Here is a 16826-nt window from a genome sequence, read left to right on the forward strand (position 1 = left end):
GCACTAAGTCAAGGGGTATGAATACTTTCTGAAGGCACTAAGTCAAGGGGTATGAATACTTTCTGAAGGCACTAAGTCAAGGTTCAATGCTTCAGCTACCCTGTTCAATTACTGCTTAACTCAATTTATCTTTTAATTTTGGGGGGAAACAAAACATCTCAGATCTTCTGACAGGGTCAATTGGGCCCGACTTCAGTGAGCTGCTTCAGAACTCTATATTGCTTAAACGGTTACTAAGCAGGGTTGGGGTCAATTGCAATTATCTTCCAATGCGGACAATTCCATTGAGGAACATTTGACATTGGAATTTGGTTTACTTTAAGAATTGACTGGAATTTCAATGGAATTGACCCCAATCCTTTTGCTAGCTTTTAAAGCCAACTGAAACTGAACATTTTTAGAGGTCTATTGCATCATTGTAGAAAACCAGAGGCCAGTATGTTTCTCCTTGTCCTCAGAGTTGACATGTGATTGAACAATGAATGGCAAGTTTTGAGCTGGTTTTCATTCTTGTTGGTCACAATTTGTAATTTCCACACATTTCCCAGCTAACTGACTCCCTCTAGCGGAGAGCACATCATATTTCCCCAGTGGGTCTGAAAGTCTTCTGTGGTCTGATGCACTTGCCCTCCACATGCGTATGGTCTCGATTACCCTGCTTGGTAAAGTGAGGCTCGTTGTAGCTTTTTAAGAATAGGTCAGTCCCACTGTGCCTCAAAACATTCATAGGTGGGGCTATGATAGATGGGTTCATAATAACAGGAAGTTCATGGTTAAAAGGACACTAAGAGACGGTACGAATAATAACTAACAGAAAAAAAATGTCTATATTGTAGTAATATGTTTTACTGACAACAATGCATGCCCTCCATGAACTCTTGGTCCTTCCTTTACTGATCCTGCAATGTTCAGCGCTCTGCTTCAGTTCATATAGTTGGGTGAAATTAAGGCGAGACCAGTCAATGTTGATCTGTATGAAAACCAACAGGGAAGGGGGGAAGCAGGCCAGGCAGGGGGAGAGGTGGACCAGGCCAGGCAGGGGGAGAGGTGGACCAGGCCAGGCAGGGGGAGAGGTGGACCAGGCCAGGCAGGGCCAGGAGAGGTGGACCAGGCCAGGCAGGGGGAGAGGTGGACCAGGCCAGGCAGGGGGAGAGGTGGACCAGGCCAGGCAGGGGAGAGGTGGACCAGGCCAGGCAGGGGAGAGGTGGACCAGGCCAGGCAGGGGGAGAGGTGGACCAGGCCAGGCAGGGGGAGAGGTGGACCAGGCCAGGCAGGGGGAGAGGTGGACCAGGCCACGCAGGGGGAGAGGTGGACCAGGCCAGGCAGGGGGAGAGGTGGACCAGGCCAGGACCAGGCCAGGGGAGAGGTGGACCAGGCCAGGCAGGGGGAGAGGTGGACCAGGCCAGGCAGGGGGAGAGGTGGACCAGGCCAGGCAGGGGAGAGGTGGACCAGGCCAGGCAGGGGGAGAGGTGGACCAGGCCAGGCAGGGGGAGAGGTGGACCAGGCCAGGCAGGGGGAGAGGTGGACCAGGCCAGGCAGGGGGAGAGGTGGACCAGGCCAGGCAGGGGGAGAGGTGGACCAGGCCAGGCAGGGGGAGAGGTGGACCAGGCCAGGCAGGGGGAGAGGTGGACCAGGCCAGGCAGGGGGAGAGGTGGACCAGGCCAGGCAGGGGGAGAGGTGGACCAGGCCAGGCAGGGGGAGAGGTGGACCAGGCCAGGCAGGGGGAGAGGTGGACCAGGCCAGGCAGGGGAGAGGTGGAGGCCAGGCAGGTGGACCAGGCCAGGCAGGGGGAGAGGTGGACCAGGCCAGGCAGGGGGAGAGGTGGACCAGGCCAGGCAGGGGATTGACCTGGGGCAGTTCACTTCTGCACCCGCAAGGAAAACAGATTTAATCATATCTTGTTCTTTCCCGCTCTACGAGTACAGCTGCTGCCCTCAGCATTTTGATCTGGCAACACAAGCAGGTTTATAGCTGCTGTACTATGGCCATGGTAGATGACTGCGTGCCTAGGACAAAGTCTTGCTCTTCCTATGGGGATTGTCAGGTTTCAGAAATCCTATGACAATGGAATTCAACTCAATGCACACACGCAACATGCAACAACATGTGGCCCTTTTCTGGATAACTCAAGTCGTCCCCCACACACAGCTAACACAGACGCAAACCATTTACATTTTAAAGTTATTTTTAATATTCTTTGCCTTTATCGTAAATTGGGAATCAACCATTTTCAGATCTGAAATACATTAGACAGCACAAGAAGTGTCTGCTATTCTGAGGACTTGCTACATGATTCTGTCAGCCATCCTGATGGAGTGACTATTAAACGATAGGGTGTATTTCATGTGTTTATTTCCTTATTTAACTCTGCATTGTTGGTTAAGGGGTAAGCATTTCATGGTAAAGTCTACACCTGTTGTATTCGGCACAAATTAACATTTGATTTGACATAAGAGATTTAAACAGAGACAAAAAAAACTTTTCCAAGTATTTGATATACAGTACTAGTGCAACTTATAATAAAATGTACTTTACATGTTGCAACTTAAGTAATGACTGATGCTGTTCATGTTGAACAAAAAAAGGAAGACAAAGGATTAAATAGAAGTGATGACTTCATTGACTTGTCGTTCGTAAGCACTGCTTCTGTGGGATGCAGATAGAGAATAAACTCACTGTAGTGGATATACGCTATTAGATCAATGCTGAGGTTATTGTAGGCCTTTCTTGCAGTAAAACAACCAAATCGCCCCCCAGTGGCCTTATGGGTGGAATGTCATCATTATATTTCAGTCTTCTGTGACGTATATAAAAGTGTAATATTAGCATGAAAACTCAAAATGTAATACATTTCAACTATATCTGACATGGTAATGGTGTCTCCTTTTTTTAAGCCCATTACCATGTGTGTGAGGTGTAGACTTTTCAAAGTAGATCTGTTTAAGACTACCAAGAAACACGGTGACCCTGATTTAGCCCACTGCAGTAAATCAATCCATCCTACTAGCTGTGTGAGCTGTGAGTTTGGCCTCCAGAAGCATAACTATTGTCTGGTCAGCACTTCCTTTACACAGTGAGACCATAATTCACCTGGAAAAGGATGACAGGTGTGAAAGGGTTCCTCAAAAGGAATAAAAGGAATAAAAAGTCAATCCAAAGAGGAATCTATGCACAAACCTAATATCGAACTTCAATGTTTCAGTCAAAACCTCTTCAAAAAGGGCAATATTTACATTTTAAATGTGTTTCATCTTTCCAACACAAAGTAAAATGGAGACAAAGAATAACTGTTGAAAAAAACGTGATTTCTTCCTGAAATAAGGACTGAGATGAACATGATGATTAATAGGAAACCAGGCACCATTTACCAGAGGGTGGTGCAGTCTGCCCAACACATGAATGGGGGAACACTGCCTGCCCTCCAGGACACCTACAGCACCCGATGTCACAGGAAGGCCAAAAAGATCATCAAGGACAACAACCACCCGAGCCACTGCCTGTTCACCCTGCTATCATCCAGAGGGTGAGGTCAGTACAGGTGCATCAAAGCTTGGACCGAGAGACTGAAAAACAGCTTCTATCTCAAGGCCATCAGACTGTTAAATAGCCATCACTAGCTGGCTACCACCCGGTTACTCAACCTTGCACCTTAGAGGCTGCTGCCCTATATACATTGACTAACTGGTCACTTTAATAATGGAGCACTAGTCACTTTAATAAATGTTTAAATACTGTTTAACTAATTTCATATGTATATACTGTATTCTACTCTGTGTTTCAGTCAATGCCACTCCAACATTGCTTGTCTGAATATTTACACATTTCTTAATTCCATTCTTTTACTTTTAGATGTGTGTGTTGTTGTGAATTGTTAGATACAACTGCACTGTTGGAGCTAGAAACACAAGCTACGCTCACTACGCTCGCACTAACATCTGCTAAACATGTATTAATGTGACCAAAATTTGATTTGAAATGTACATATCCAGACCAGTGATGCTGCTTACACCTCTCGTGTCCTTCTGACAGCAGCAATGGTGTGTCCGTATGTGTATGTCATTTTAAGGACACTGCTGGCTAAAGGGGGTAAAAACAAACACATGTAGTGGCTGGGCCACTATAGTGAACATGTTGATGGGCTTCAGGGTGAGGGACACACATTTAGCAGGTGGCTATCAAGCCCTGAGGTCTCCATCACACCGATTTAGGACCGGTTGTCTACTCAGATCTTTCAGACGACAGATGCCCATATGATAATCCCACATGAAAACACTGATGAAGGGGAAAAGGCTAAAGAAGTCAACTTGATGCGAGTCAACGCATCACAACTTCAACATAAGCAATGATCCGTCTGAAGGCTCACCTCTACTGTACAACCAAGAGACTCCCAAGTCCCAGGAGGATTTAACGAGAAGTCATGTGTACTAATGTCGACTTCCTACAGTAGAACAGTAGGCATCATTTCCCTTTTCTTTCTGCCTCCGTCCTCTATGGAGCAGCTAATGTCCTGTCATCAGCCGTCCTTCACCGGGGTCTCTTTGTCTCGCTAATAATATGACATCTCTCTGTGAGAGACATGAGCAGTGGGAAATAGTGGGAAATAGCTCCCAACGCAGAGAACACAGTTTGCATTATTCACAAGGCTTCAGAGGTTTCGAGTGAAGTAAAACTGGACAAATAAATAGCAGTACATGGCAGTGAAGAGTCCAAAAGGCACCTAACGAAGGATAGAGACGTAAGCATGATGAAAACAAGGCAGCGAGCAAGATTGGCACAAACAAAAGCCCCTCACCGCAGGGGAACGAAAAGTGAATTAGGGATTACTAAATTGGCAAACAGAAAAAGGGTGAAAAAATCTTATCAAAACAAAGATGAGGAAAAGAAGCAACAGATAAGCACAAAAACACTCCAATTTCCACAAGCGCAGCATCATTCAATGCCATCGCTCAAACTCAGAAGACGATGCAGCACATTCCCACAATGCAATTTGGTTTCAAAGAGATGATGGACCCATCGGGCGTCAGAGAAAACTACTTCCCTAAAGGAAAAGAGATGTAAGCTGATTCTGAAGTCCTCTGTCTATGGCTTATGAGACGCATAACGAGTAGAGATTGAGTGTATTTAGTGTGCAGCGAGTTCAGCCTGCGGTACAGTAGCTAGCATTTTCTTAGCTCATTTTGTTTTAGAAACAAGTAAAGGTTATTGCAGGTTGCACTTGGCAGTCCAGCGCTCCTTGTACACTGAGCAGAGTGGTACTCTGTGTGGCTGTTGAGAGGGACTAGAGAGCAGTGTAGAAGGGCTGGATGAAATAGGCGGGGCTAAGGTGACCGTCGGGTGGTGGTTAGTGGGCTTGGGATTGGGATTGTGACGGACACAGGAAGTGGTCACCAGTAGAAGGAGCGGGACAGGAAGTTGGCGGCTGTGCTGAGCCAGCCCACGCCATCTGTGATGGAGCCAACGCGCGTCACGGCCTTGTCCTGCTCCTGAGACGGGCTTTCCTCCTCAGGGAGGTAGTCTGGGATGTCCTCGTTGTGCTCCACCACCGCCTCCTCTGCACCCTCCTGGAATGGAAGCATCAGCTGGGGGGGGGGAGAAATACAACAGGGAATAGTTCAGAATCCCTACCTAGTGGCAAACTGGTTTGATATAAAAAAAAATATAGTGAAGACAACAAAACCAAGATCAGGCAACCGCAAACTATTCTTGACCTCTAATGCCAAGTCTGAAACATAAGTGAACCAGCTCTTCCCCCTGCTGGACAGCAGGGGAACAGCAGCAGGTCAGTGAGGAGCTGTGGCTCCTGTTGAGAAAGCCCCCCCCCCAGCCTACCATCACAGTGACCAGGGGGGGGGGGGGAGCAGTGGTCTCGTCTAATTTAACTACTTCAGATCCTCGTGTTACTAATGTTTTTATCCCATCATCCTCAAGTATTTTTTATTGTATTCTGCATGTTTGGGAAAGGCCCCTAAATAAGCATTTCACTGTTATGCTTCGTAAACAACAGGTGTAGACTGTTAGATTTCCTATAGAGACAGGGTGTCGTGACACACTGCTTCGAGGGCTTGCTGGGATTGGTCATGTGACTAGGCGGGTGAGTAACGCCCTAAGGACAGAGAGATATCACAGTCACTCCAAATAACTACCATCCCCAGCACAGAGAGACAGAAGCATCTCCAACCATATGAGTTGGTAAAGAGCTCTACCATGCCTACTCCCACTGGGTGTGGACCTTTTGAGTTAGAGAATATAACCCACCACAAAGACTTGCCCTGTCAGGTAACAGGGCAACCGGTCACAGTTGAGATCTTTGAATCACGTTTGAAGATTCACCTTTTTCAGCCTGGTCTTTGATAAATTATTTAACAGTTATTTAGCTTGGCCTTTAAGACAATGGTTTCACTATTATTTTACAAAAGTTTTTTTGTTTGATGTTCTTTTATTAATATATTTTATTACCTTCAGGTTTTTAAAATCTTGTTCATTTGACCATAAAATGTTGCGATTTCAAATGCACTTTCCCACAATGCAATTTGGTTTCAAAGGTGAAATAAAAATAAATAAAATGCACTTTAAATAAAGTTGAGTTTGATGTGAGTATTATGCCTCCCCTCCTTCTACTCACCTCTCCTCCATCCTCTCCCTTCACCACCTGTGCAGCCTTCATCACCTTGGTGGAGTTGATCGCTGTGCCCAGTGCCTGAGGAACACAAAGATGGGCGGTCTTTGTGTAACACATTTGTAACCAAAACAACTGATGTTTTAAACTCTTCTTCTCTGGCCAAAGTGCAGTGTTTAATGGATGGAGCGTGCCTGTGTGGTCATACTCACCTCAGCCTTGATGTCAGAGCGGATCCTGACCACACATCTCTTCACAGCCATCTGGAAGGTGAAGCTGATCACCCCCCGGATCTTCAACAGGGCCTCCTCACACAGACTTCTACGAGTCTGAGAGACGGCGGGGGGGGGGGGGGAGATAAACAAAATGAGAGGACGAGAAAAGACAATATTGACGTGAAAGCAGCTCCGGATACAAATGTAACCATCTACGTTCTATTCATATGAAGGGGTTTCATGTTACATTACATTTACAGCAGCAACATAACAATCAACATGACATTTCAAAAGAACTCACTGTCATTGTCCTGTGTGTGTGGCGATATGAGTGGTGTGTCACAGTCTGTCTGGAGTAATGTGATCAGGGCCAGGTGCAGCTCTCCTGTGGTGTGGTATTCAGGTCTGATCTCCAACACCCTGCTGTTCAATGGCTGACATTTACAACACTGACCTACACTCCCTGACAACCTGCGTTAACACTATGTGGTCACCGTGACAACAGAGCAACAATATGCCTGTCTCAGGGGTTCTAGTGGTGGTGACTTCTCGAAATGTGTTAGCCTATCGCAATAAAGAACACAGGTTTGATTCCTCACCCGTTTTGATTCCTGTGAGACACGTTAAGGCCAGAAGTCACGAAGCAAAAAAACAGATTGGAATCCAGCCTGGATTTTTGGTTTGGCAAACTGATCTCCTCAGGTGTCATTGTGTTTGTACAAGGTGGAGACACCACCATCCACTCACCGAGTCATCCAGGCCGTCGATGTGCAGCACCACAGTCTTGGCCTTCTTGTTGGTGGAGCCCAGGAAGAAGTGGGCCTTGCGTCTGCAGGAGGTAGCCTCAGACTGCTCTGCCTCATTACCAGCTGCCTGCAGAATCTCATAGATTTCAGACGCCAGCAGCTTGGTCTCCCCTGGGGAACTGCCCCTGAGAGATGGGAGAAACAACAAGAGGTTAAGTAGAAAACTATTCATTTTGAAATCATTATGTGGACAGTTCTCTCAGGAAACAAAGGCATACTTGCTGTTAGAGATTTTTTAATATATATTTTTTTTACATTCATTTTATAAACCTTAACTTTTTCGTCATGTCAGGTACTCTCCTCAAATCCAGACAAGGGCAAGATGGTAGCAATGAATCCAAGTCAAAAAGGAAGCGGACATACACAGTAAAAAGTATCCATGTCTACTCTGTCTCTTTGTACCACACGACGACGGCGGTCTCCGTTACAGTTGAGCGTCCTGTCCTCGGTGGTCTGGGCCTGTCCATGTCTCTCTCAGAGCCGACTGGACTGAGTGGTTGATATTTCTAAAGGTCGTCGCTCTGCCAGACAAACTGCACGCTAAGAGAGCTGTCCAGCTGCATGAAGGGGGGGGGGGGTCCCCATACCCCTACAGAGAGCCACTGTGACAGGCTTGTCACTACCTAACCTTTCTACTGTATAAATAGACAGCCCTGTTGAAGGAGAAATTACCACACTACAATCATAAAAACAACCAAACATTCACAAAGGTCTCTGTCAGTCTCTAAAATGTCTAATAATGAGGCTATACTATGGAAGTATTAAAAGGTCTTTGTCAGTCTCTAAAACGTCTAATAATTAGGCTATACTATGGAAGTATTAAAAGGTCTCTGTCAGTCTCTAAAATGTCTAATAATTAGGCTATACTATGGAAGTGTTAAAAGGTCTCTGTCAGTCTCTAAAATGTCTAATAATTAGGCTATACTATGGAAGTGTTAAAAGGTCTCTGTCAGTCTCTAAAATGTCTAATAATTAGGCTATACTATGGAAGTATTAAAAGGTCTCTGTCAGTCTCTAAAATGTCTAATAATTAGGCTATACTATGGAAGTATTAAAAGGTCTCTGTCAGTCTCTAAAATGTCTAATAATTAGGCTATACTATGGAAGTATTAAAAGTCTTCTTATTTCAACAGAGAACATCAGAGAACATAGATCATAATTGAAAGAGCGAGATTGGTCAGTAAATATGATTTCTAAAGCATATGTTAGCTTGGCTAACAGAAGTACAATGGCTCCTTAGCGGACAGCATGGCTCGGCTGTAGATCAGGGATGAGCAGCTAGATTCAGCCGCGAGATGATTATTCATGAACGAATGGTCGGGGGGCGGAACATAATTACAAATCATTTGTAGACTGCAAATTGACCGCAAGAAGCCCGAACAGATAATATTTGACTAAAAACATAATAATAGCAAACCTTACTTACGATCATATATCGCTCGCTCTCATATACTGAAATACACACACACACACACACTTCTGTATATGGCTATTATTATATATACACATATATATATGGTGCATTTGGAAAGTATTCAGACTCCTTGACTTTTTCCACATTTTGTTAAATGACAGCCTCAATTTACACACAATACCCCATAATGACAAAGCAAAAACAGAATTTTAGAATTGTTGGCAAATGTATTAAAAATAAAACACTAAAATAACATATTTACATAAGTATTCAGACCCTTTGCTATGAGACTCAAAGTTGAGCTCAGGTGCATCCTGTTTCCATTGATCATCCTTGAGATGTTTCTACAACTTCATTGGAGTCCACCTGTGGTAAATTCAATTGATTGGACATGATTTGGAAAAGCACACACACACCTGTCTATTTAAGGTCCCACAGTTGACAGTGTATGTCAGAGCAAAAACCAAGCCATGAGGTTGAAGGAATTGTCCTTAGAGCTCCTAGACAGGATTGTGTCGAGCCACAGATCTGGGGAAGGGTACCAAAAAATGTCTGCAGCATTGAAAATCTCCCAAGAACACAGTGTCCTCAATCATTCTTAAATGGGAGAAGTTTAGAACCACCAAGACTCTTCCAAGGGCCGGCCGCCCGGCCAAATTGAGCAATTGGGGGAGAAGGACCTTCATCAGAGAGGTGACCAAGAACCTGATGGTCATTCTGACAGAGCTCTAGAACTCCTCTGTGGAGATGGGAGATCCTTCCAGAAGGACAACCATCTCTGCAGCACTCCACCAATCAGGTCTTTACAGTAGAGTGGCCAGACGGAAGCCACTCCTCAGTAAAAGGCACATGACAGCCCACTTGGAGTTTGCCAAAAGGCACCGAAAGGACTCTCAGACCATGAGAAACAAGATTCTCTGGTCTGATGAAACCAAGATTGAACCTTTTGGCCTGAATGCCAAGCATCACGTCAGGAGGAAACCTGGAACCATCCCTATGGTGAAGTGTGGTGGCAACATCATGCTGTGGGGATGTTTTTCAGCGGCAGGGACTGTGAGACTAGTCAGGAGAGAGAGGGAAATATGAACGGAGTAAAGTACAGAGAGATCATTGATGAAAACCTGCTCCAAAGTGCTCAGGACCTCAGACAGGGGCGAAGGTTCACCTTCCAACAGGACAATGACCCTAAGCACACAGCCAAGACAACGCAGGAGTGGATTCGGGACAAGTCTCTGAATGTCCATGAGTGGCCCAGCCAGAGACCAGACTTGAACATCTCTGGAGAGACCTGAAAATAGTTGTGCAGCAATGCTCCCCGTCCAACCTGACAGAGCTTGAGAGGATCTGCAGAGAATAATTGGAGAAACTCCCCAAATACAGGTGTGCAAAGCTTGTAGCGTCATACCCAAGAAGACTTGAGGCTGTAATCGCTGCCAAATGTGATTCAACAAAGTACAGAGTAAAGGGTCTGATATTTTTTTATAAATTAGCAACAATTTCTAAAAACCCGTTTTTGCTTTGATATTATTGGGTAGTGTGTGTAGATTGTGGGGAAAAATAATGTAATCAATTTTAGAATAAGGCTGTAACGTAACAAAATGTGGAAAAAGTCTGAATACTTTCCGAATGGACTAGACAACCTTGCACAGGCTACACGGTATCACTTGCACAGGCTACACGGTATCACTTGCACAGGCTACACGGTATCACTTGCACAGGCTACACGGTATCACTTGCACAGGCTACACGGTATCACTTGCACAAGCTACACGGTATCACTTGCACAAGCTACACGGTATCACTTGCACAAGCTACACGGTATCACTTGCACAAGCTACACGGTATCACTTGCATAAAGCTACACGGTATCACTTGCACAAGCTACACGGTATCACTTGCACAAGCTACACGGTTTCACTTGCACAAGCTACACGGTTTCACTTGCACAAGCTACACGGTATCACTTGCACAAGCTACACGGTATCACTTGCACAAGCTACACGGTATCACTTGCACAAGCTACACGGTATCACTTGCACAAGCTACACGGTATCACTTGCACAAGCTACACGGTATCACTTGCACAAGCTACACGGTATCACTTGCACAAGCTACACGGTATCACTTGCACAAGCTACACGGTATCACTTGCACAAGCTACACGGTATCACTTGCACAAGCTACACGGTATCACTTGCACAAGCTACACGGTATCACTTGCACAAGCTACACGGTATCACTTGCACAAGCTACACGGTATCACTTGCACAAGCTACACGGTATCACTTGCACAAGCTACACGGTATCACTTGCACAAGCTACACGGTATCACTTGCACAGGCTACACGGTATCACTTGCACAAGCTACACGGTATCATTTGCACAAGCTACACGGTATCACTTGCACAAGCTACACAGTATCACTACCAATTTTCATTGAAAGACTCGAAACAGTTTTAATATAAAATTAATCCCCACACAGAGTGTAACAGTAGAGACTTGGGACTGGACTGGTGTTAACACCAACATAGTGAAGTTTCACTAGCCTGTCCCTCCCTTAAGTCTTGTGTTCACACTCTCTCCAGCCATGAACGACCTCTACCCAAGGTCAGGGTGTGTAGAATGGGAGCAGGGGGAGCCGGTGTGACCACAGGGCCCTTCTTGACAGGGCCTGTCACTAGCTGAAGTGACTGGCTGGTTAGCTCCAGGCCAAAAGGTCAGTCTCACAGAGAGTTGGGCCCTAGGAGAAGATCATACAGCCTGGTATGGACCTGCCAACCGCTGGCATATCTCCATCTTACTGCCAGTGATAAGCAGCAGTCGTAACGCCAAACACCCTCCAGATACTCTCACCCAACAACCCTATCTGGAGCATCACACACATCTAAAGACTAGAGAGCCGTCTCTGGATGACCACTATGTGTCGGCCATTTTGGTACCCAAAGGTGGCTCATTCATACCCTCACCTCCCTCCTATAACTCTTCCCAAGGTTGTTGCTGTAAAGCAGAATATGTTCTCAGTCAACTGATAAAATAAGGGTCAATAAATTAAAACAGGAGGGTTTCCTAAATAATAAAGGGTATATAGTAAGGGTAAATTAAATTGTTTTATGCCTGGCTAAATGGAATTCAATTGACATGAACATGACAGACGCAGTTCCGAAAGTGTAGATCTTGGCTGCACAACCCGATATAACAGTCCTTAAGAGAAATACCTGGCAACCCTAACATTGTTCAGCATTGAACAAAAACCAGTGAGGACACTGACTAGATTAATTGTGATATTTAAAAAAAACAAGTGACAGGTTGCATTAAATCCCTCAATGTGTGGAAACAGCAAATTAATTGTTTACAGACCCACTTTAATTCAGAATTAATCAAATTCATCCTTACATGTCAACCTTAGACAACCTTCCTGTCCAGAACATTTGCAAACATGCACATATTGCCTGCTGAAAGCAAGAGAAATACTAGGATGAGGTTTAAGTGAAAAGTGCACAGTATGCTTCCATGTGTGTGTGTCTGTCTGCTCATTCTGATGCAGTGCAGTGGCGGTGATGGGGAGGGGACTTACTTCTGCATGACATTCTGCAGACTCAGCATCATGCCCAGCTCTCCCTTCATCTTCTCTCTGTTGGTCCGACATTCTGCCAGGTAGCGCACTGCCTGGAAGGACAAGGGAAATTACCTCAAACTGACCTATCACCATCTTTGGTTTTATGTCCGTCAGGGAACACAGTGTTTCCCCTAGGATTTTTTTCAGTAGTGGCGGCAAGGGTTGAGGCTGCTGCTGCTGCGGAAGGGGGGGTTGCATTGGTTGTAGCGGCAAGGGGTGGGGGGTAGAAAATAGGGGAAACACTGTAGTGTGTGTTAAAAATCAGACAAGCAAAGACGCATACACACAAACACACACCACACACGGCTAAGCAGCCAAACAGCCACTTACACAGTACTTGCTCTCGCTGCAAGTATGTGTGTGTTGCATAACCAATGCAAGCACGCAACAAGTACAGTGTCCAGGTCACCACTAAATAAGAACTATTATATAAACCACTCAGATGTGTGTGCGGATTCTTGGAGATGTGCCTGAGAACACACCATCACTCTAACCTGTCCTGACACAACTGGACAGCAGGGGGGGGGCACATGACAAGAACACACAAACCACCTCACTTTTAGAACCCCTCGAGAGGACAGCTACATAACTTGTGTAAATAAACTCCTCAGACTGACACTTGTTATCATGAGCAGTACGAGAATATGTGCACACTGCTGGTACACTCAAGACTAGCCTAGACCTTTCTTCCCTGTTCCAACTCCTTTTGATCAATGGATCAGGTCACATTTCTGCATAACCAGTGGTGTAAAATACTTAAGTAGTACTTTCCAGTATTTTTACTTAAGTCGTGTTTTGGGGTATCTGTACTTTACTATTTATATTTTTTGACATCTTTTACTCCACTACATTCCTAAAGAAAATAATGTACTTTCTAGTCCATACATTTTCCCTGACACCCAAAAGTAGTCGATACATGTTGAATGCTTAGCAGGCCATGAAATGTGTATAATTTAGACACTTAAAGAGAAAATCCCTGGTCATCCAGACTGCATCTGATCTGGCGGACTGACTAAACACAAATTGCTTTGTTTTTAAATTATGTCTGAGTGTTGGAGTGTGCCCCTGGCTATCCGTAAAAAAATATATAATTTTTTTTTTTTAAATGTGCCATCTGGTTTGCTTAATATAAGAATTTGAAATTATTTACACTTTTACCTTTGATACTTAAAAAAATGTCAAACTAAATAATTTTACTCAAGTATTATTTTACTGGGCGACTTTCACTTTTACTTGAGTCATTTTCTATTAAGGTATCTTTACTTTTACTCAATTATGACAACTGGGTAATTTTTCAACCACTGTGCATTACAGGGCCTGGAGAAATGAAAACTCTTGACCTTGCATAACCAACAAAATGATCAAATGGTGGTGGAAGAGCCTTACCAATAATGCTGAGTAGACGACCTGAGGGTTGGGGTGGTCCAGAAAGAGGATGAGCCCCGGTAAGCAGCCGTTGTCCTGTACTATGGCTCGTCTGTTGAGAGGGTCAGCTGCAAGATCTCGTAGCTGGTTCACCACAGTCAGCGCATCCAGCTCCCTACTCATGGTGCCTCCTCTCCCAGTGCCGTGCACATCAAATCAGCCTCTTTACACTGTGTGTATAATAGGATCAAGTTAGATTTAGCTGTACAGTACCGAACGTATTCATTTCAATGACATCTGTTTCGGTGACATCAGTCTCTAATGCCTTTATTTGTGGGACACTCGCTGCATGACCAAACCAACCAATTGAAAAGACACTGCCAATAACAACTGATGTATCAATTTGTTCAAATACTGCAATCAGTATGAGCATCATATTGTGATTTGTGAAAAACAAATCAATTTGACAGGTCACATGAAAAGCAACACCATTATTATTTTTGTCTGTAAGCCTACTAACAGAACTATGTTAAAGCAGGTTTTAAAAAAGTGCTAGTTAAAAAAAAAACGTGGCAGTCCATTACATGTGGTGACATATTATGACACACGTTTAAACAGTGTAATGATATGGTACTGTTAACGTTACATTAGCAGGCTGTTCTGAAATGGGCCAGTACATAGTGCAGGTTAGCAAATAAGGCTCATTATGGAGGCCACAGTTACAACAAAATGCCCAACGGACCAAAACAATGCATATATGGAGCTTTTTTGTTTTACTGAGAATTACCCTAGTTTTATTCTGAACAACCAGTCGCAAGCAAGATCAATATCCAAAACCGCTAGCTAGCAATCCGGTTAGCGGGCCAATGTAGCTAGCTAGTTTGTCATTGCCTTTTTTTCCACACTCGTTTGCATGCAAATTGAATGAATGGGTGATGGTGAATGGCCATGTTTCTAATCAGAACTGTAAGAATTCATAATGTTAGCTGGTTCCTTCACCTTGCTGTAGCATTGATTGTTGTCCACGCTTAACCTCTGAAAACACTCCCAGGACAACCAGAAACACATTACTCTCTGGGCTACAGTAGCTAACGTTAGTCAGTATTAGCATATTATTACCTTTTCTCCAATTGATCTCCCGTTATTTTGACTTTACAATGACAGCGATTAGGCAAAAAATAAAGCTGTTTCGGTCATACAATTTCGTCAAATAGCTAACGTTAGCTCGCTATCGCATACATTTTACGATTCATCACGGCCTCTGTGTGAAGACAGCTGATTGGACAGTTCCGTTGTGACTGTCAAGACGAAGAGCCAATCAGAGCGTTTTTTTCTGTCAGGCAGTAGGGCCGAAGATGTTAATAACTAACCCAAGATAGACCAAATCCTGTGGTTTCCAAGTTTAGCAAGTGAATCATAGTGGTCAGAACAAGGAAAGAGATGGGCAGAGCCAAGCACGAGCCAGCGAGAGCCTATTGACGCGTTCTAGCATGTGTTGCAACCTGTTCTCAGAGCATTTCGTGTTATTCTATACGTACATTTTGTATGATAGGTTATGTTTCGTATGGTACAGTAGGTATTCATTTATGGCTGTCCATCACCCATTTCAGGTGATATGTTATGATTTACAATTTGTATTAAATCAAATCGTATTTGTCATATGCTGCGAATACAACAGGTGTAGACCTTGCTTACTTACCAACAATGCAGTTTTAAGAAAAATACCTTAAGGAAAAATAAGAAATAAAAGTAACAAATAATTAAAGAGCAGCAGTAAATTAACAATAGCGAGGCTATATACAGGGGGTACCGGGGTTAGTCGAGGTAATATATACATGTACAGTAGGTAAAGTTATTAAAGTGACTTATGCATAGATAACAGAGTAGCAACGGTGTGCATTTGATTAGATGTAGAGTAGTCTTATGGCTTCGGTGTAGAAGCTGTTTTGAAGCCTCTAGACTTGGCGCTCCAGTACAGCTTGCCGTGCGGTAGCAGAGAGAACAGTCTATGACTAGGGTGGCTGGAGTCTTTGATTATTTTTAGTGCCTTCCTCTGACACCGCCTGGTATAGAGGTCCTGGATGGCAGGAAGTTTGGCCGCAGTGATGTAATGGGCCATACGCACTACCCTCTGTAGTACATTGCGGTCGGAGGCCGAGCAGTTGCCATACCAGGCAGTGATGCAACCAGTCAGGATGCTCTTAATGGTGCAGCTGTAGAACCTTTTTAGGATCTGAGGACCCATGCCAAATCTTTTCAGTCTCCTGAGGGGGAATAGGTTTTGTTGTGTCCTTTTCACGACTGTGTTACGAATTTGCAAAAAGTATAATATGTTACGAGTTTTTTGCTAGGTGGCTAACATTAGCTAGCTCACTAGCATTAGCTATTCTAAGGGTTAGGGTTACATTTAGGAGTTGGGTTAAGTTTAGGATTAGGGGAAGGTTAGCTAAAAAGTTGAAGGTTAGGTGAAGGGTTAGAAAAAAGGGTTAGGGTGAGGGGAATGGTTAGCTAACATGCTAAGTAGTTGCAAAGTATACTGAACAAAAATATAAACTCAACATGTAAGTGTTAGCCCCAGTTTTCATAAGATGAAATAAAAGAGCCCAGAAATGTTCCATATGCACAAAAATATTATTTACCTGAAATTGTGTGCACAAATTTGCTTACATCCCTGTTAGTGAGCATTTTTCCTTTTCCAAAACAATCCACCTGACAGGTGTGGCATATCAAGAAGTTGATTAAACATGATCATTACACCTTGTGCTGGGGACAATAAAAGGCCACTCTAAAATGC

The 16826-nt window shown here is 44.3% G+C and overlaps 1 protein-coding gene across 2 annotated transcripts; it reads right to left on the bottom strand.

Moving 5' to 3' along the window:
- Window positions 1-2167: 2167 nt before the first annotated feature.
- LOC135522837 (armadillo repeat-containing protein 1-like) lies at window positions 2168-15444 on the bottom strand. 2 transcript variants are annotated; one of them, XM_064949464.1, is made up of 7 exons: window positions 15152-15444; window positions 14054-14262; window positions 12626-12717; window positions 7579-7762; window positions 6829-6945; window positions 6623-6697; window positions 2168-5579 (listed from the first exon to the last, which is right to left on the bottom strand). In XM_064949464.1, the coding sequence occupies exons 2-7, from the start codon at window positions 14213-14215 to the stop codon at window positions 5385-5387; spliced, it is 825 nt and encodes a 274-aa protein (XP_064805536.1). In that variant the 5' UTR covers window positions 14216-14262; window positions 15152-15444; the 3' UTR covers window positions 2168-5384. The 2 variants fall into 2 exon arrangements, with proteins under 2 accessions (XP_064805536.1, XP_064805537.1); XM_064949465.1 differs by lacking the exon at window positions 15152-15444 and adding an exon at window positions 15032-15138.
- Window positions 15445-16826: the final 1382 nt, after the last annotated feature.

This window comes from Oncorhynchus masou, chromosome 30, assembly GCF_036934945.1.
Source record: "Oncorhynchus masou masou isolate Uvic2021 chromosome 30, UVic_Omas_1.1, whole genome shotgun sequence".
NCBI lineage: Eukaryota > Metazoa > Chordata > Actinopteri > Salmoniformes > Salmonidae > Oncorhynchus > Oncorhynchus masou.